This window comes from Phocoena phocoena, chromosome 8, assembly GCF_963924675.1.
Source record: "Phocoena phocoena chromosome 8, mPhoPho1.1, whole genome shotgun sequence".
Taxonomy (NCBI): Eukaryota; Metazoa; Chordata; class Mammalia; order Artiodactyla; family Phocoenidae; genus Phocoena; species Phocoena phocoena.
The window spans coordinates 9,561,024-9,581,293 of NC_089226.1; the positions used below are offsets into that span (position 1 = coordinate 9,561,024).

At 39.9% G+C, this 20,270-nt stretch overlaps 2 protein-coding genes across 3 annotated transcripts in view; one reads left to right on the top strand and one right to left on the bottom strand.

Annotated features, from left to right (window-relative positions):
- Positions 1-8,054: 8,054 nt before the first annotated feature.
- SPA17 (sperm autoantigenic protein 17) lies at positions 8,055-17,312 on the bottom strand. Its single transcript, XM_065882995.1, has 4 exons — positions 17,159-17,312; positions 13,497-13,567; positions 11,522-11,614; positions 8,055-8,198 (listed from the first exon to the last, which is right to left on the bottom strand). Exons 1-4 carry the CDS (start codon positions 17,310-17,312, stop codon positions 8,055-8,057), a joined length of 462 nt encoding a protein of 153 aa, XP_065739067.1.
- Positions 17,313-18,889: 1,577 nt separating this feature from the next.
- Positions 18,890-20,270, top strand: part of SIAE (sialic acid acetylesterase) — a 34,126-nt gene continuing 32,745 nt past the window's right edge. The window contains exon 1 of one of the 2 annotated variants that reach the window (XM_065882762.1): positions 18,890-18,961. In XM_065882762.1, the coding sequence (XP_065738834.1) occupies positions 18,890-18,961 (72 nt within the window). The remainder of the gene's footprint in view (positions 18,962-20,270) is intronic. The other variant, XM_065882763.1, reaches the window with a different exon arrangement.

Here is a 20,270-nt window from a genome sequence, read left to right on the forward strand (position 1 = left end):
CTGGTCTTGGAATAATGAGAGCAGGCTGAGGGATGAAGGTGCTAATTGGCTTAAGCCGATCTGGATTTATTTCTAGAGCTGGCTCAACTTTTGGTCTGTGTTAATGAAGGGCAGAAATTAAAGGGAAAATCTAGGTACTAGTAGAAAGGGGGATGGTGGAAGTGATACTGGATAGTCAAGAAATGGCCACCCCCAGAAAAATCTGATATGAAGCCCAAAGTGATAGCTAAGTGACCCTTGCTACTCTTTCCTATTTTAATATTCGATAGTCAATCAAAGCTAAGCTCTCACCATTAGCTCTTCCATTATTATAGAAAGAGAGGGAAGGAGGGAGGGAGGGAGAGAGACAGAGAGACAGAGAGAGAGAGACAGAGAGAGAGAGAGAGAGACAGAGAGAGAGAGAGATCTGGTTTTTTTTTCACAAGAGCACTAATTTCATCATAAGGAAACCCCCTCATTACCTCATCTAAACATAATTATCTCCCAAAGGCCCCAAATAAATCACATTGGGGGTTAGGGCCTCAACATATGAATTTTGGAGGGGATGCAATTCAGTACCTAGTATTACTATTTGGAATTTTGGTAATTAGAATTCATTTAGAGAATAAATAGAAATGTATATTCTTCTGTTATAGATTAGCCCCTGATCGGCAGGTATGCCCATCATTGAATTTTTATGCAGATGACATTAGATGAAGAAAAGACTTTTTAGGGAATTCCCTGGCAGTCCAGTGGTTAAGACTTTGCCTTCCAATGCAGGGGGCACAGGTTCGATCCCTGGTGGGAAACCTAAGATCCCACATGCCTCGCGGCCAAAAATCCAAAACATGAAACAGAAGCAATATTGTAGCAAATTCAGCAGACTTTATAAATGGTCCACATCAAAAAGAAAAAAAATCTTTAAAAACAATTAGTGTTAAAAATTTTTTTTAAAAAATAGAAAAAAAAAGACTTTTTAAATGTGCAGATATGTCAGAGATTTTCACCTTACCCATCATAGGTTGGGTCCCCTGAGAATGGTTTTTTGGACCAACAGTTTAGCGAGTTTGAGTAGAAGTGATTGATAGGAGAGTATATTCAGGACCAACACCTGTAGGGATGGTAGGGAAGCAGGACTGGATAGGGGACGAAGTTGAAATGTGATAAAGTTGCAACACAGCCTCAGCCAGTCCTATGGCTGGCTGAGAGCTGGGCTGGCCCTTCAGAGTTGCTTCAGTTTGAGGCAAAGGGCCCAGTCCTTGTACCACTGCAGTGGCTAGTCATTAGATGCAAGCTGCCTCCAGCGAGGGTGCAATCTAGGCTGAAGCGGCTCCCAAATGCTGAAGGCAATTCCTAGAAAGGAAGTAGCCTTCAGTCCTGAAAAAGTGGGGTGGGGTGGAGGCAGGTCTGGCCAGCACACCATAGGCTTACGTTAGCCAAGCAATCTGAAAGCAAGTGACTCTAAACTCATCGTCAGGATTGCACTGCAGTGATCATGTTTCTCTACCAATCGCATGTTAGGTCTCCAGCCAAGCATGCTTTCTACTGTTTCAAAAACAGGTTTTTCTGATAGCTTCCAAAATCGGTTTAATGCCTGGTTTATCAAACTGAGCCCTCCTTCGCAGTAATATAATTTCACCGGAATAAAATGCCTTGGTTCTTGGTCAGAAGCCTCTGAGACAGGTGTCTTCAGGAAGAGAATGATGGCCAATGTTCACACCTTCTCCACTATATCTGACCCCCTTGGGGTAGTGTGTTTATATAGTTCCTCTGGTGATTTCTTGGTCTTGGAGTGTTGGCCATCCTCTGCCACCGTGTTTGGTAATGAGTGTGGTGGCTCTTGAGATTTTAGTCACAGTGACATCATCACCTGGCAGGGGTTTGCTTTTTTGCTCTACACAACAGAGACTGGTTACTCCCAAGCACATTCCATTCACGAAAATAGTTTCACATTGTGAAATATTGTATTTTGCACGTTCAGTCTCTTCTGAGAGCCTCACAGGCATAAATAACTGTCGATCCCAGTAGCTCTATTTGTCTAAAGCACTTCAGATTGGAAATGAGTTTATTAACATCATAAATTGATACAAAATGGGTCATCATTATACGCTCCTTAGAGATAGATGGGAGAGGGAAAAGAGGACTAAAAATGAAGAGCCGAAGTGCTAGTCCTATGTTTGTAACCTGCACTTTAGAAATATCCTCAGACCAAGAGAGCTGCATGTGGGAAATTAGTACCTGGCTCCTGTATAACCTCCCCTCCTTCCCATGAAATAAGATCATGGGAAGAATTTCATAGGAGAAAAGCCGCAGTTGAAGAAAATATGGTACCTGTTGAAATGTTTTCAAATGTTAGGAAACTCAAACTCAAGTTGTTTTGAGGTACAGAGAGGAACTACTGGGTTAATTTTATTGAGAAATTAGGGAAGTCAGTGTTTCGTTTGCTTTAGAACAACGACAAAAGTGAATGATATTATTAAGTATGGAAAATTATTAAACATTGAAAGAAATGTTTGCTTAATTAGAAAATTTTGACATTGACCCATGTTCTAAAATATTTTTTTAAATGCAGTACTTTAAGATGAAGATTATTTTAAAATAAAGTGTTATGGGGACTTCCTTGATGGTCCAGTGGTTAAGATTCCGTGCTTCCACCGCAGGGGTCATGGGTTCGATCCCTGGTCAGGGAACTAAGATCCGACCTGCCGCGTGGCAGGGCCCCCCCCACAAAAATAATAATAATAATTTTTTAAAAAATTAAAATAAAGAGTTCTAATTTTTAAAAAAATTAAAATAAAATAAATAGAATAAATGTATGAAAAGGCAAACATATTTTGCTAAAGGAAATCTATTCTGATTTTAAAAAGAAGTGAATGATATATGTTTAGAGGCGGAATGACAGCAACAATCAGATTCTTATCTGGGCCTCATCTCTCACTCACAGAGACACGGATCGAGCTCCGTACACAGTGCAGCAGACAGCACGTCCCTCCAGATTATACTGGACTTATATTTATTAAAGAGGACTGATTGATGATCTTGATAGAAGGTTGCTATCCTCTAGGTACAGTGTTCATACGAACGTTTTATGAAAAATTCACGTTCACGAACTCTCACACGTGGCTGCTCACAGAGCAACATTTTGCATGTATTTTGAAAACGGTTTCCGTGTTTTCTCTCTCACACGATTTTCATATTTTCCTAGACTCCAAAGCTCTTTCTTTTGGGAGATTCCCCTGTTTGCATTGCACAGCTCCAAGGAACACCGTTCACATTGCAATTTCTATGGCAGGCGACTTAAATCTCTACGTGCCTGTGTTTGTTAACCCCTCCTTCACTGCTTTAACTATTTCCTTTTTTCTCGGTGCTTCCCTAGCCTTTGGTTTTGACAAAAAATTTAATAAATGGCGCGGTGTAGTGAGAAGCCATGTGGATTAAAGTACTGTGATGGGTATTTGTTGTTTGCTGCCCGGCATCCATTATCCCTTCCTCCTGACGTTACTCTGTTTCCTTCAAGGAACTTCAAATTGCCTTGACTTTCACCCAGGTGACCCCTTACCCCAGGGGCAGGATCTGACGGTGATCGGTGTACTCCAATTAGCATATTCTTTTCCCCAGATCCCAATGATCCATTCAGGGATGGATGTATAACCCAATCAAAGATAGTTTGACAGAAGGGATATCTGTTAGGACTTCTCCCACTTCTGTTTAAGCCACCAGAAATAATTCACCCTTTCTGGCTGCATGTTAAAAAGGCTGTGAACGAAGTAGTAAATCCCTATTCTCCAAGAGCATACGTTCCAGCAGCAGGAAACAGGCAGTAAACAGATTGGATGGAATGGTGTTCAGAAACAAGGAGAAAAATTAAAAAGGTAAGGAAAAGTGGTTAGAGAGGTAATGGGAGGCAAGATCTACATAGAACTCTGTAGACCGTTATCAAGACTTTAGCTTTGACTCGGAGTGAGATGAGAAACCACTGGGGGTTTTAGGAAGAGCAGTCACATGATATGACATAAATTATAACAGGACATTCTGGCCTCTGTGTTGAAAGGGGAAAAGAATGGAGGTGGGGAGATCAGTTATGACAGCTACGAGGCTGTAGTTTATTGAAATATTGGTTCCAATTCTTCACTCCTCAATAGAATTCAATCTAGAGAGAGAGGGAAGCATATCTATAAAGAAATTGTGAGTGCAGCTTTTGACACATGGAGCTGACTAGAGTCAAACACACAGAAAACCCACAAAGTTTCTTGGAAAAGTTTATTGGCAAAGCATTGCCAACAACTAAAAGAGGCTGAGGGTGTGCAAGATGTAAACATCTTTGTACTCTCGGTTTTCTACAGACAGGAATCAGGTTGAGACACATCCACCCAAAAGGGTAATTTTCCAATGCCCTTTCCAAGGAAATATGTATGGAAGATGATGGAAAAAGAATGATTGCCTAGATTGTAGAAATAAGAGCTATGGAGACTAGTCATTCTTAGGGAGCAGAACCAGCGCTTAATCATGAAACATTATCTCCCCTCCCCAAATAGAGGAACCTGAGGACCTTTGCTCAGTGGGATTTTATAATTGGTTTGGACCAGTGACTGTTATTTGCTTCCATTATTCTCCTTTATAAATGAGAGTACGTTTTAGTGGTTATGTTATCCCTGTCCATTAGCTGCGGTATGTTGGGCGTATGAGAAGACACTTGCTTTTTTTTCTTTTTCTGGCCACGCCACACAGCTTGTAGGATCTTAGTTTCCTGACCAGGGATCAAACCCACGCCCTCGGCAATGAAACCACTGGACTGCCAGAGAATTCCCAAGACACTTGCTCTTTTAATTCATAGGTCTCTACATCAAGAAGAGCCATATCAGGACCTGATGTGGATCCTGGACTTCAAGGATTTGATGGATCTTTTAGGGGCCGTGGGATAGGAATGAATGTATTCTGCATGTCAAAAGGACGTGAATATTTATAACCAAGAGTGCAGACTGTGGTAGATTGAGTTATTGGTTCCTCACAACTCTTCACTACCTCTTCATAGTAGTACTATGCATACACGAGGCCTTTGCCACGGTTGCATGGTAAGCAGTGTATTTCCTCACCTCTTGACTTTGGGCTCGGTCACATGACTTTGTTTGGTCAATGGGATGTTAGTGGAAGTGTTAGGAGCAAAAGCTTGAAATATTCTCCTGTGTTGGTTTTTCCTGCTTGTGCTTCTGTGACCACCATGAAAAGAGCATGCCCCGGGTAGCATTTTCAGCGTGGGCTCTGAATAGGACACATGAAGCAAAGGGACTGCAATTGACTCTCGGGCTCACAGCTTGAAGCAGACCTTCCCCAGCTAACCCACAAACCCTTAGCTTAGAGCAGACCTGAATCTACTCTCAAGCTTGAAGTCCAGCGCAGCTCAGCTAAAGTCTACACGGATCTACAGGTCCATGAGAAAAAATAATTGTTTTAGATCATTGAATTTGGAGTGGGTTGTGCAGCATTAGTGTGGCAATGACCAATATAGAGGTAATTGCAGTAATTCATGAGAGAGCTGATGGGAACGAGGACCAGGGTGGTAACAACAGAAGTGGTCAGATTCTGGGTATATTTTAGCGACTGAGTCCACAGGTTTTGCTGATAGACTGTAAACGGGGTGTGAGAGAAGGAGATGAGTTGGGGATGAATTCTAGGTTTCTGGCTTGAGCAAGCAGAAGACTGGAATGGCCATTTTTCAGAGATGGGAAAAACTGAGAGAATTGAAGATTTGAGGGGTATTATCAGGAGCACAAACATGCTACTGGACATGTTGTTTGAGTTGCATATAAACATCCAAATAGGGATGTGCAGTACGCAGTTGATTATACAAGTTTGGAGCTGGAGTGGAGAAAGGTCCAATATATGCAGGTGCGCATCTGGGAGTGACCAGTATGCAGGTGGCTTTTAAAGCCGAGACTGGATGAGATTCACAGGTAAGTATGATCACTTGAAAAGGGGTCCAAGGACTGAGCCTCGGGGCATTTTAGTATTTGGTGGTTGAGGAGTTGAAGGATTAGCAGCAAAGGAGATTGAGAAGGAGCAGCCAGAGAGATAAGAGGAAAATCAGACACATGCAAATAAAGTATTAATTCATATGTATGGTCCTAAGACACCACAACCATTCCTCTTCTACATTCTCCTCTTTCTTTTCCTTCTCCACCAAAAATATCACCATCCCTAGATTTGTGTGTGTATGTGTGTGTGTGTGTGTGTGTGTGTGTGTGTGTATACTGACTATATGGAAGGCACAGTTTCAATCACTTCACATGTATGTTAGAATTATTGAAAAAGTTAACTGGTATCTTTTTTTGCCCCACTATATATTCACTGGGAAAAAACCTTTTTCTCTTCTGGTCTTCTCTCCAGGACAGGGAAGTCAAGTCTTTGCCTAATTTGGAGTCCCCTTGATAATCTTCCAAGCAGGATGAATTTGTTTGGGGTGGAAAGTGGTTAGATTGGAATAGGTGCTTTGAATGGAATGAGGGAATGAAGAGCTGGAATCCTGGAAGACAGTTAAATTTTTTCTCTCTAAGCCTGGGAGAAGGGGGTTAAGGATGGGTGGAAGGGGTCCATTGGGTATTAGAGACTTGTGTTTAGCTAGCACATAGCTCTCTATTGGCAGTAAGACCTTGGAAGAGGGATGGCTGCCTGGAGGTGAGTGGAGATCAGAGGATGAATGTCACAACCTGGAAATCACTGGCATAAGTCGTCTGTATTTGGGTGGAGAAGATCACTTGGGTGAACTTCTGTTGTAGAGCCTAATAAAGGCTCTGATAGGAAAGGGCAATCGGGTAACTCAAATGGGGTACCTTTCTGCTTTGCAAAAAGAGAATGTCTGACTGAGCTTAAGACAAGGATCTCAGTGTATGCAGTTGATGTGCATAACATACAGCTGGTTTTAGAAGCTCTTCAAGTCTGAGCCGCCCAAGCATGTTATTGAGCTTTGGGGAATAATGGCTGTGTGACTATGAACTAAGAGAGATCTCACCCAGCCTGGGACATCCACTGTGGTGCAGACAGGAATATTAACCAGCCAGGACGTTACCTCAGTCTGCTGCTCATAGACGGCAACAATATTAATTAAATGTTAAGACTCCACTTTCTCTCCATTTTGTTTTGGGAAGGGAACTGCATCTTTTGGTCTAAGACATGAACCCTGCAGTTTCTTGGATATTCTAGGGAGGGGAAGCCTCAAAAAGGGAAAACTGAACTTTCTAAAAATAAGGCACCAGCAGCTTGAATGGTTCATTGAAAAAAAAAAAAAAAAGACATAGGCTCCTGAGTTTGTGAAATAGGTGTTATCATTTACACATTAAAGAAACTTGGGAAGTTTTAGCTAAAGAAGAGAGCATTTATGATGTTATGATAACTTTTGTTTTTTGCAAATGTTATGCATTAGTCTTATTCTGTGTGGTTCTGGAGAGCAAGACAATAAAAAAAAAAAAGAAAACTGTCAACAGCTGCGTGAGTGTAAGAGCAGATATTTACTACTAAATCCCAGCACGTGAATTGTGCGCGATACATTTTTTTCAATAAAAGACTGCATACATGACAAACGAAAACCAATGGGTGAAACTTACAGGGAGACAGATTTTTGACTCAACTTATCTTCTAATAATTTGAGTTATTCAAAAACTAAATGGACTATCCTTGAAAAGCAGTGGAATTCTCTACTACTGGGAGTGAAAGAGGAGCCAAAGGACTATTTTTCAGGGATGTGATAGAGAGGAGTTACTCATTAGATAATGGTTAAATCACACAGCCTCTGAGATCTCTGAAAACTCAGATACTCCAGCTTTGTAACTCTAAATCCAAGGGTCTCTAGACATAGACTTGGGAGAAGTATAAATAAGACTCATGATCTCAGAGAAGTCTTCAAGAGGCATGCGTTCAATGGCATGTTTATTAAACACGTGCTCGCGACAGATTTTCACAACAGCAACAAATGTTATTTCACTACCTCAAATCTCACTTATTAAGAAAAAAAATAAGACAGTCACAACAAGGTTGATGGATTTGGATTTTTTCGTGTTTTCTGGGGGGTAAAGCCAGTCTCCTCACTCATTTTCCTCTGTTTTTTCTTGAAGAGCACTCGATTTCATTTTCTTTACCTTCTCTCTGGCTAAGTGTCCCCGGAAGGCTGCCTGGATTTTGACAGCAGCATTTTCCTCCATGTCCTTGTCTTTTTCAGAAGATTCATTCTCAGAGAGGAGAAAAAGTAAAAGACTTCTTAAGCATCTCGTATTTTGATGCTATAAAAATAAGTGTATAAACTTAATCAACTTAGGGATGTAACAATCGAGATGGGTTGCTTCCTGAAGGAATTTTATATATCATCACGTTGTATATGTACCAAACGGTGAATGCCAAAATATCAGACATCTTGTTTTGTCACTCTTTGATATGTCTCTGCAATAAAAGATCATTGCCAACTTCTTCCCCGCAAAACAGTTCCTATTCAACAGCTTCCTATTTAACATTTTTTGGGGGAAAATAAGTGAGAATCCTTGAAGCAGGGTAAAAATGCCAAGAAGGGGCTTCCCTGGTGGCGCAGTGGTTGAGAGTCCGCCTGCCGATGCAGGGGACACGGGTTCATGCCCCGGTCCGGGAAGATCCCGCATGCCGCGGAGCGGCTGGGCCCGTGAGCCATGGCCGCTGAGCCTGCGCGTCCGGAGCCTGTGCTCCGCAATGGGAGAGGCCACAACGGTGAGAGGCCTGCGTACCGCAAAAAAAAAAAAAAAAAAAAAAAAAAAAAAAAGCCAAGAAGAATAGTAAATGTGCTGTTTCAAAATAATCATGATTACACAAAATGGATTATTTTTAATTTCTCAATGATTAGCTAATTAAAATCATACATTTAAAGTGAAATGCCAAAGAGGAATCCATTTAGTCCAATAAAATCAGTTTTAAGATGGTTGCTTGAATTTTTGTACACAGCTTCCTTTTAAAAAAACATTTAGGTATAATTTACAGATAGTGAAATGCACAGATCTTAAGTGTACAGGTCAATAGATATATAGCTTTTAATATATTTTTTAAATTAAAAAAGTGATACATATACATTTAAAAATTTAAATACCACTGGTAGTGAAAGTTTTCTCCATTTTCCCAAATCCTATACCTAAAAGGTAACCCATCATTATGGATTGAGTATATATATCCTTCTAAAATTTCTCTATATACAAATGTATTCATATGGGTATATATTTGCCTTTTTATTAAAAATATGAGATCATGCTGGTCACAATGTCCTGCAGCTACTTTTCCCAGGTAACAATGTATCTTGGTTCCCTTTTTCCTTTTTTTATGTTATTCAGTATATAATTCTGCCTATTCCTATTTTTTTTTTTATGATACCATTGTAGTCCATTGTACTGATATACTTTGATTTATTTACTCATTCTCCTACTAATGGACCTTTGGGTTGTTCAACCACCCCCTCCCCCCATGACAAAGAGGCAAATCTATCTCTTAAACTTTATTTTTATTTATTTATTTATTTATTTTTGCGGTACGCGGGCCTCTCACTGCTGTGGCCTCTCCCGTTGCGGAGCACAGGCTCCGGACGCGCAGGCCCAGCGGCCATGGCTCACGGGCCCAGCCGCTCCGCGGCATGCGGGATCTTCCCGGACCGGGGCACGAACCCGCGTTCCCTGCATCGGCAGGCGAACTCTCAACCACTGTGCCACCAGGGAAGCCCCTAGCTCTTAAACTTTAATATGCAAACAGATTGGTATAAAATCCTCTGAGATGATGCCCTAATGTGGGCAAATGAATTATGCTGAAGTTGGAAATCAATGGGCTCTCAATTCAAAGTCATAAAAACCTGTGTAAGGGCACCTATTAAAGATGTAAGGAAATGACACTACCTTCCTTCTTTCCTGACCTCCCACTGCATCTTATGCTAATGTTAGGCTGAGTTGCACTGATATAATTCTGAGATGACTTATAAAGGTTATAAGGTAAACTTATGACCCACTGGGTAGGAAGTAAGGTATTCCTGGAGGGGGATTGCCCTTTTTGGGTGTCAGTTATTGGGTAACTAACTGGGACATTAATACATGAAAAGAAACTCAGAAGTTTGGCCTTCAACACTGTAGACTGTGAGTTCTTCTTTCTCACTAGGCTTGGTCCTCTTGAATCTGGACTATGAAGCATATAGGCAGTGACATGCTGGTAAACGTTTAAAAACTGGCTCTCCAGAAAAAAAAATTGGTCCTGATTTGTAGTATTTATCATGATCTTAATACTCCCACTGTGGCTGATTTCAAGCTATCAAAATGATATTATTGAACATGGGGTTGTGTACATATGTGCACAACTGTCTCTTAAGAGCTGGCTTTAGCACACCACTGAATATAGGCATCTTTGAGAGTGGACCGAGCCTAACCCACTGTTGCTTGGATGTAGGCTGTCAGGCAGGAAGTCATTTTTGTAGAGCGAAATGCATGGAAGATGAGTAGGACTCATTGTGTAAAGCCATTTTATTTGGCTGTATGCAATTCCCCATGAGCTTCCTTTTGTTATGTCTGAACCTTTACCACTGTGTGGTGATGACAGCGTCAATTAGTGAAAAGTTCCTGAAGTGGAAGTTGAATCTGAGGGATGAAGACTGAGGCTGTATACCCTGAGAAAACCATAATTCAAAAAGACACATGCACCCCGAATGTTCACTGCAGCACTATTTACAATAGCCAGGACATGAAAGCAACCTAAATGTCCACTGACAGATGAATGGATAAAGAAGATGTGGTACATATATACAATGGAATATTGCTCAGCCATAAAAAGGAACAAAATTGGGTCATTTGTAGAGACGTGGATGTACCTAGAGACTGTCATACAGAGTGAAGTAAGACAGAAAGAGAAAAACCAATATTGTATATTAACACATATGTGTGGAATCAAGAAAAATGGTACAGATGAACCTATTTGCAAAGCAGAAATAGAGACACAGACGTGGAGAACAAATGTATGGACACCAGTGGGGGGAAGGGGTGGGATGAATTGGGAGATTGGGATTGACATATATATACCACTGTGTATAAAATAGATAACTAATGAGAACCTGCTGTATAGCACAGGGAACTCTACTCAGTGCTCTGTGGTGACCTAAATGGGATGGAAATCCAAAAAAGAGGGGATATGTGTATACACATAGCTGATTCACTTCACTGTACAGCAGAAACTAACACAACATTGTAAAGCAACTATGTCTCAATAAAAAATTTTTTAAAAAAAGACTGAGGCTGTGATTTTTGTCTGTTCTTCCCCTTGGGGAGATTTTCCCATCCGTAATCTTCTTCCATAATCTTGGAAAATAAGATTTTATTTTTAAGGGGAAGAATGAGTTTTCCTTTATAAGAGGCATGGCTAAAACTGATCCACCAGTTAGTGTATCACTGGTGCTAGTTATCTAAAAAGCAAAATCATGATTTTAGCAATATGGATGACAGACTGGATTCATATTTGGAGGATAATTTTAAATTGAGGGATGTCATTCTTTGTAGGAATCCAATAGTACATGGAAAATACAACTTACTAAGGCTGTCACCTCTTTCATAGATGTCTGAGACTTTTCTTTTCCAGGCTCACATTTCTCCAGTGGTTCTTGCTCCTAGAGGGGAAAGGGCCAAATAGACAATATTTCTAAAACAGTAAAGTCTTGGATCAAACTGCTTAAAGGTAATTTAATATTACTTTAAGTTATTGATAAGTGGTGGGAATTAAACACATTTTTTAACAAGGAAAGTAGGTTGGGAAAAGGGATAAAAGAAAACTCTCAAGGGAATATGCATAAACAAATATTAAAGACCAAGGAATTGGTTAAAAAAGTTTGATCTTTTGTTTTTGGAATGTGTATAATATTGTTTTATATTAAAAACAAACCACTGTCTTATACTAAAAGTTGATATGATGCTGTAATGAATCCTGAACAAGGAATAAAAAAGAGGTGCCAATAGTTTCTCAAACAGGAATGAAATAAATGCTATTGTATTCCATAGTATGAGGTCAAGTTGACTTTTTAATGATGTTTGTAGATTAAAAACTGAGTCAAAGAAGTAAGTTTTGCTGTAGGGAAGGATTTAAATAGAAAAAAAGGGAAACCAGCTCCATCTATTTTGACATGGTTACTGAAATATTACTCCAGAATAGAAGCATGGTTAATTCAAAACCTTATGGGAAGAGCTTCTTTAATTCATAAAACATAAATTTAAGCACATATAAGCTAATCAAATAAAGCCTTTAGAATTCAAAAGAGAAGAAAAACCACTCTAAAATTGCTATATAATAAGATTTAAAATTTTTCAACATTATTCCTTTGATTTCAATAAAACATGAACACAGAGAATCTAGTTAAATGGAAATAAACAGAACACCCCCATATCTAGCAGGCACAGATGGATGGAACTTCACTTTTGAATTCATGGAATAAGTGACAGGGGGATTTCCTCAGGAAATCCCCAAAATCTACTGTGCAACACCATCAGGATTTGACCTTTGTTAACTCCTTTTAATTCTAATATCTGCTGCTGCTTCATGCCTAATGTATTATCATACTTGCTTAGAGTACTGCTTCTCAGACTTTAATGTACCTGCAAGTTAACTCCTTTTAATTCTAATATCTGCTGCTGCTTCATGGCTAATGTATTATCATACTTGCTTAGAGTACTGCTTCTCAGACTTTAATGTACCTACAAGTTACTGTGTGGATCTTGTTAAAATTTAACCTCTACCTGGGGTAGAGCCGGAGATTGAATTTCCACCAAGTTGCCAGTTGGAGGCAATGACGCTGGATCACACACAGCCTTTCTCAACCGGTGTTCCTCATTGGGATCATAGAACACAGAATTCTTGAAGTGATTATTTTTCTCAGTTTTCCAAAGGATGGTACATAAATAGAATCATTCTAGATACAAAGAAGAGACATTGATTCCTTACGTGCAATGGATGCCTTTGGCTTAGGGCTTAATTATTTTGAGGCGTCTTGGTTGAGAAAGACTGGTTCTGAGAATGCTGCTAAAGAGAAGATAGATTCTTTCTCTGAACAGATTGGCTTAATAGAGAAGACTCTATACCATTACCATCTTTAATTCTAATCAGTCTTTTGTAAGACATCAATGATAATGAAATAATTGGACAAACAGCGCTTTATTTTATGAAATATCATCCATTAATTCAACCAATATTTATTGGGTATCTGCTATTGTAAGCACTGTGATACTCAATAACATTGGAACAACAAATGAAAGTAATTATTCTTTCACTGTCAAGTACGTGCTTCCTGTTGATCATCTTTAAATTTAAGCTAAGTACTGTACACGATGCAGATACCTTAGAAAAGAATTTCTTGCCAGAAAAAACAGCACCATCAAAAAGGTTCATAAGATATTTGTGATGCTTCTCACAATATTCGTGATTTTGGGAGATCCCAATAATCTCTGTATCAGAGACAGGGAGAAGAATTAACCAAATCCAATAGCTTCACGGGACCATACCTTGAATGCATGGTTGTTATAGAAGCGGTCATCTACCTTAGTCCCCCATTCTGCTGGATCAAAGTTGGTTTCTAAATAACAAAAGTATAATAATTTCAGACTTACTTTGAGTTCATTAAAGTAAATGTAGACTAGTAACATAAAATGTTTTCTTTTTCAAATTATAGGTCCTTTACTGCCAGTCAAAAATTTTATTGACGCTGTACACAGCCTACTGCTGTAGATATAACCAGTGATTATTAAATATATGATGATGAATTAAACATTAGATGAACCCTTGAGGATATTTAGAAAGGCAGTTAAAAAACCTAAATGCTGCTTTCAGAGTTTACAGTAAAATGGGAGAGACAGAGAACAAATGCTAATACTTAAATATAAGTATAGAAATTTATCGTTATATAATTATGGAAACTTATTATGTATTAGCAAACATGGGGGAAAATGTAACAAAAATAAATGTTAAATAGTAAGGAAGTTTGGAAAAGTGAAGGATGGGAGAAGTTTTTAAAAATTAGGCATATTATGTAGTCAGTTGACATAGAAGTATTTAAACAGAATTTTTCTTTAACTTTTCATTATGAAGAATTTCAGACTTAGAAAGTAGAGAGAATAATAACAAATTTCCATGAGCACATTACTCAGATTCAACAATTATAATCTCATGATTGATCTTATTTTATTTGTAACTTCACTCACTTTCCTGCCCTTCCTTCTGATTATTTTCAAGCCAATCTCAGGCATCCTACTATCTTATCTACAAATACTTGCTTCAGTATACGTCTCTAAGATATAAAGCCACAATACCATTATCACACCTAAAACTACTAACAATAATTCCTTAATATCATCAACTATCCAAATTTCTCCCATTGTCTAATATATTTTTGTTTATTTTTTTTTTTACTGCTGATTTGTTCAAATCAGGACCCAAACAATGGGCACACAGAGCCTTTTGTTATGTCTTTTAAATCTCTTATAACTGAAACCCTACCTCCCAGCCCACATTTTTTTCCTTGCAATTTATTTGTTGAGGAAATTGAGTCATTTTCCCTTTGGAGTTTTCCACAGTTTAGATATCTGATTTCATTCCCACTATGATTTTTTTACCAAGTTCCTCTGCCTTTGAATTTCCTGTAGATTGCTAGTTAGATCTATATGTCTTATCTGATTCAGGTTTGAGGTTTTTTTCCCCAAGGATACTTCATAAGTAGTGCAGTATAATTCTGCCAGGAGATATATAATATCTGGTTGTTTCTCTTTATACAATTTTTATGGGCCCATTGATGATGACTGCTTAGATCATTTCTTTAGGGTTGCAAAATGGCAATGTTCTAATTTGATCATTACTTCTTTATTTCTGGAGTACTCAATAAAAAATACTTTCTCTGTTTGGTTACCCTGAAATACAGTTCTTACATAAAAGGCAGGTTAAACGTTTGATTCTTTTCCTTTATTTACCAGTTTTCAGATTAATCAGTTGGTTCCTTAGGATCCTCTCAAAGAGTTTTCTTGGTTTTTTTTTTTAGTAAATAATTATGAACTAATGAATATTTAACAAATTGAACGAATTTCAATCCACTGCATTTATTAATCTTATTGATGCTCTAATTGTCCAAAACTGGCCAGTAGGGGCTTATTCAGGTGCTCAGATGTTCCTGAGTCCTTTGGAAACAACTCATAATCTTTGCAGTTTTCCTATTTTCTGGTATGGCAAGGTGTTGAGGCTCATCTTGCATATTTCCTGCCCAGTTTATGGGATTGGTTAGTTCTCCAAGAAGCTCTGGTTCCTGGAAGATGGTAGCTGGAGGCCAAAGTCTAGGGACTAGGTGCTCACTGGTACTGGGTTGGTCATTGTTTTGAGGCCTTTAAAAAATATAGAGAGCTAGAAAATAATACTTTCACTTTTCAAAGAGAAAATCTATCATGAGGCCTGATGATATTTTTCAATTCAAATTTAGAATTATGGGATTTTTATCAACTTCTTTCATTTTTATATTTGTATGTCATTTTTCTTACACTAAAAATCCTATTCCTAATAACAGTAGGATAGTTACTTATTTGCTATGTTCTACAATATATAAAAATTACAGAGTAACTGTACTATAATATTATTAAATATTATTATTTTCAGTGATGACTGAAAACAATTTAAGATTTCTTTTTAAAACTTCATTTTATTTTTAGGCTATATCCGCCAGGAATGCACAAAGTACTGTGTTATAAAGTCTCTTGAAAGAATTCTTTTTTGTGCGGTTATGTTACCCATTTAATACTAGTTAGGTTCATTTGTTTCACTTTGCTTCTAAATTTAGAAATTGCTTAACAATTAAAAAATTTAATTCTATTTTATAACTATGTGAAACATATATGATTCTGAATTTAAGATGTATTCAGACAAGTCTAGCTTCTATCCTGTTCCCTCTGCTCTCTGTTCCTTCTCCTGCTAGAGGTAAATGTTTTTTTGCTTTTTTTTTTTTAGAGGTAAATGTTAATTTTTAAAAGATTTATTCTTCCGTTTAAAAAATATAAATGAACAGTTATGTATTCATATCAACACCTCTTTGTTAGATCATTGGTAGCATACTAAATACATTTTTTTCCACCTTACTTTTTTCACTTAATATATCCTGAGGGTCACTGCATAACATCATAGAGATCTTCCTCGTTCCATTTTCGTTTGTTTGTTTACAGCTATACATTACTCAGTAGTGTAGATGTACTCAAGTTTATTCAAAAAATCCTCTATGATGAATATTTGGGTTGCTTCCTCAAGTGACAATAAATTGTAAAATGATTAAAAATGGAATGTTTATTTGCTTGTGACTATTTCTAGTCATCTTTACTACTCTGTTGGAACACTGTAATCAAAAGTAATGATGACAGCTTAAACAAAATGGTTGTTCTAGTCAGGGTTTTTAATAGAAACTTATAGCTGTAATAATTCTCATTTTGACCAGTGGGTCAGGTCTTGATTGTCATGAACTGTCAAGGCTGGGAATTTGGAAATTTTATTTATGGAAGTGAAGAAACTCTGCTTTAGCTCTCAACCAAAGAGTCACTGTTGGCAGGAATCTTAGTCTCTGGACAGGGTGGGACCTTGGAAATATAGAAAAAGAATATAAATTACCTTCCCAAGCTGGAAGTTCACTTTTCAAAGCAGTTTTTCTCTGTGCCTTTATTGAGGAACAGTTTCATATACCCCTGTGAATACCAACTTATTGGATCTAAGGAGTACAGAATTATTTTTTTACAACACTTAATAATACTTTCAAGTAAAAAGAGTCAAAATGTAAAGAAAACCATAAACTCTCCTCCCAAGAAGAATAGACAGTCAACTGCCTGGGAGGCATAGGAACAGCATGTTGGAAAACAGACAGCTAGAGTGGGTGCTCTCCTGAGCTCCCCTTCCACCCCACGTGTCCATGAGAAATACAAAGAAGAGGGTCTGAGTGATAAACAGTAATCTTCAATAATGTGAAATAATGTGATTTAAGAGAGCCTGTCAAAAAGGCACATGCTGTTTCAAATAGCAAGAACTGTTAGTTGAAGATACCTGCCCCATAAAGGCTTTCTGTGGAATAGGAATGGTCTTAAGCAGGTCTCACCATAATCAAATGCTTAGTCTCTTATTTTTTAAAAAAGCCGATTTTAAAAAAGCTTACTCTCTCTTTTCTCTAGAAGATTCTCAAAATATGCTGCTGCAAAAGCTGGTATATTGTCCGGTTGCTCCCTCAGAATCTCGCGTGTGAGCCCTTCAAGAAGATTCCCAAATCCTTGTGGAATTCGGTAGTGGGTGTTGGAGAATGGAATCGACATCTCCTTGGGAGGAACTGCCTATTGTACCTAGAGATTCATTAAAGAGTACTGTCTTTAAATTTGTCTAATTTTACTTGTATAATCACAACTATGACAAGAAATTACTTCTGAGACTCCAAATTTCCGGACTTCAGTCCTTTTTTTCCCCAACACAGCCCAAGTCCATCCATTTCTTCCAAAGAGTTTTGAATTTTTCCATTATTAGAATATTAAAAATATTTAATAGGTGAAATTATTTTTAAAAAATAATTTCCTCCCTCTTTGTCTCTAAAATGGTAATTTTTCCTATCCCACAAGAATTTAGAGAGAATGATTGTTAAAAATTCATCTTAGGGCTTCCCTGGTGGCGCAGTGGTTGAGAGTCCGCCTGCCGATTCAGGGGACACAGGTTCGTGCCCCGGTCCGGGAAGATCCCACATGCTGCAGAGCAGCTGGGTCCGTGAGCCATGGCCGCTGGGCCTGCGCGTCCGGTGCCTGTGCTCCGCAACGGGAGAGGCCACAACAGTGAGAGGCCCGCGTACCGCAAAAAAAAAAAAAAAATTCATCTTAAACTGCCGAAAAGACCCTGTTTAAGGTCTAAAATTAAAAAAAGAGAGAAAAAAAACTAGTCCTTGTTATAGAAATTAATTTGTCGAGTGAATTAAGTTTCACACTTAGTCGTTCCCTTAGCTTCCACTTCTGAAGCATGACCTACAATGCCTCGTTGAAGCATCTATATACTCTGGAAGGGGCAGTGGGGACAGAGCGGCTGGGGGCAAGGTCATGATTTTGCAGTTCCAGCCTGCAAAGTTTGGGGATGCTTACATTTTCTGGTTTTGTCTCGACCCGGTCTTCGCTTCCTGTCTTGGAATACAAGGGTCAGATAAGGATAGCTGCTAAGCAGCGGGATGGGCTACTGAGTCTGCAAACAACACTCAGGGACCTGGCCCGTTTGTGAGAGTATCAATGCCGAATAAGGCCGGAAGCCGTGGTAGGGGTCTAGGTGGGGGACTAGTCGGTTTAATGAGGCCGAATCTATAGAGTTTTACCTTCTTATTTTGAGGGAACAGGAAATGAGGCATTGAGTCATTCTAGGGTTGTGAAAAGGAAAAGACTCTGAACTAACGTGGGGAATGGAGGGCGGTCGGAGGGGGAACACAGGTCTAGTCGGGGGCGGCACGGCGAGGATCTGGGATTTCGGACTCGCTGCTTGGCTCCCAGTCTGCCCTAGGCTTCCCGGAATGCGGCGGGGATCCTGAGAGAATACGAGAGGCGAAGGGAAAAGGCGAGATCTCGATTTCCGAAAGGAAATGGGGTAAACCGCCTCACCTCTTAGGTCTCTCAGAGCTGGAGCTGATGGTTCAGGTTGTGTTTTCTCGTTGCCGGGAAACCGTGTTTTGTTTTGTTTTTTCCATTCAACTACGGCGGCCGAGGAGAGGCACGGGCCCTCCCGGAGGCCGCGGACAGCTTCGCGGACTGAACGGCCTGGGAAGGGCGGAGTCAGGCCTTTTCCGCCCTGAGCAGGCCCCGCCCACGGCCCCGCCCCCGATGGCGTCCCCGCCCCGAGGCCTTCGCTGTGGTGAGGGCTCCTCACAAACATGGTCGCGCCGGGATTTGTGTTTGGGCTCGTGCTGCCGTTACTCCTAAGGGCCGACGCAAGTGCAGGTGAGGCGGCCGGGCTCGGCCCGACCCCTGCCCGTCCGTCAGCCTGCGCGGGCTCCGAGATACCGCGTCCTCCGCAGTGACCGCCCCCCGCGCCCTCCTCTCTAGCTCCGGGAAGGAACTCCGGGTAGGAGCCGGGTTCCACCACCCGGGCCTCGGTTGCGGGTGTCTGCTGGGCAGGAGCCCCGGCCTGTCCGCTTCCTCCACTGCCTTCCACCGCCCCTGTGTTGCAGCATGTGGGGCAGCGGGAGAGTTGGGTTTGTCTAAGGAGGGGAGGCCCAAATGTGCCCAGACCGAGGCCCTCAGTGTCTGAATAATTGCAGGGGAACTCGAAGGGGAGGGGGCGAAACTAGTTAGATAATATTTGGAAACTGGTGACTGAGTCATCCAAAACATTTCAGTGCAGCCCCCTCAGTGGTGCCCCTGGGGAGGGTTTGCTTCAGGCTGGGTTGCTTGGGGGAATTAAATTTTCCTAGTTTAAGTGGTGATTAGGGCTAAGGCATACAACCCCCTCACTAGCTCAGAGTATGTAAGACTCAGCTTTGGTTCCTGCTGCAGCTCGCAGACACTGGTGGTGGGATAATATGCATGGCATTGGGGAGGAGGATGACTCACTTTGACTATTGTCCAGGTCATATCGTGTCATTTGAATACCCCAGACTGGATGCTGCGTCACAGAAAAGAAATGAAAGTTGAGGTGGGAGAACAGAGTGTAGAAAAATGACTGCACTACCTAAGAACCTGCAAAGTACCCAGATGCAGACAAACCGCAGGCCTTAAGTGGTTTTTCAGGGTTTAACAAAAGTGAAAACTAGCAGCAGCTTATATCATTTCCTGAGTCATCCCCACTCAGTGACCTTTGAGTCCAGTATATGAGGTGGGGAGAAGGGAAAGAAGAGAATAGGGCCCTTATTCTATTAATTTTTCTGTTAAAGGCTGTTAACTTTAACATCACTATTTTATCTTTGCCTTTGGGTCATATTGTTACATCACCTTCATTAACAATGACTTTATTTTTTAATTTATTAATGCTCTAAATTTTCTTCCCTTATTTGGTTGCATATCCTGACTTCTTTCCTTCAAATCATTCCCCCTGTGCTCATGTTTATCACGTAATAGTTGAAATGTGCAAACATGTATGTAGCAATGATAAAATGAACACCCAGAGGCGCTTCACCCAGCTTAAGAACTAGAACGTTGCCAGTTTTATTGAGACTCCATGGATATTCCTCCCTAGTGCATCCACCGGTTCCTCACCAGAGGTAACCACTGTCCTAATTTTGTCAGTCTACTTTTAACTTCCCAGAACACTAATTC

What these genes read in the sequence shown, in the direction of transcription:
- SPA17 (XM_065882995.1), bottom strand. Translation starts at nt 17,312, where the DNA reads ATGTCGATTCCATTCTCCAACACCCACTACCGAATTCCACAAGGATTT. An exon ending in ATAACAACCATGCATTCAAG is followed by an intron (nt 11,615 to 13,496) that starts GTATGGTCCCGT and finishes TTTCCCCTCTAG; the next exon opens with GAGCAAGAACCACTGGAGAA. An exon ending in TAGTAAGTTGTATTTTCCAT is followed by an intron (nt 8,199 to 11,521) that starts GTACTATTGGAT and finishes CTCCTCTCTGAG; the next exon opens with AATGAATCTTCTGAAAAAGA.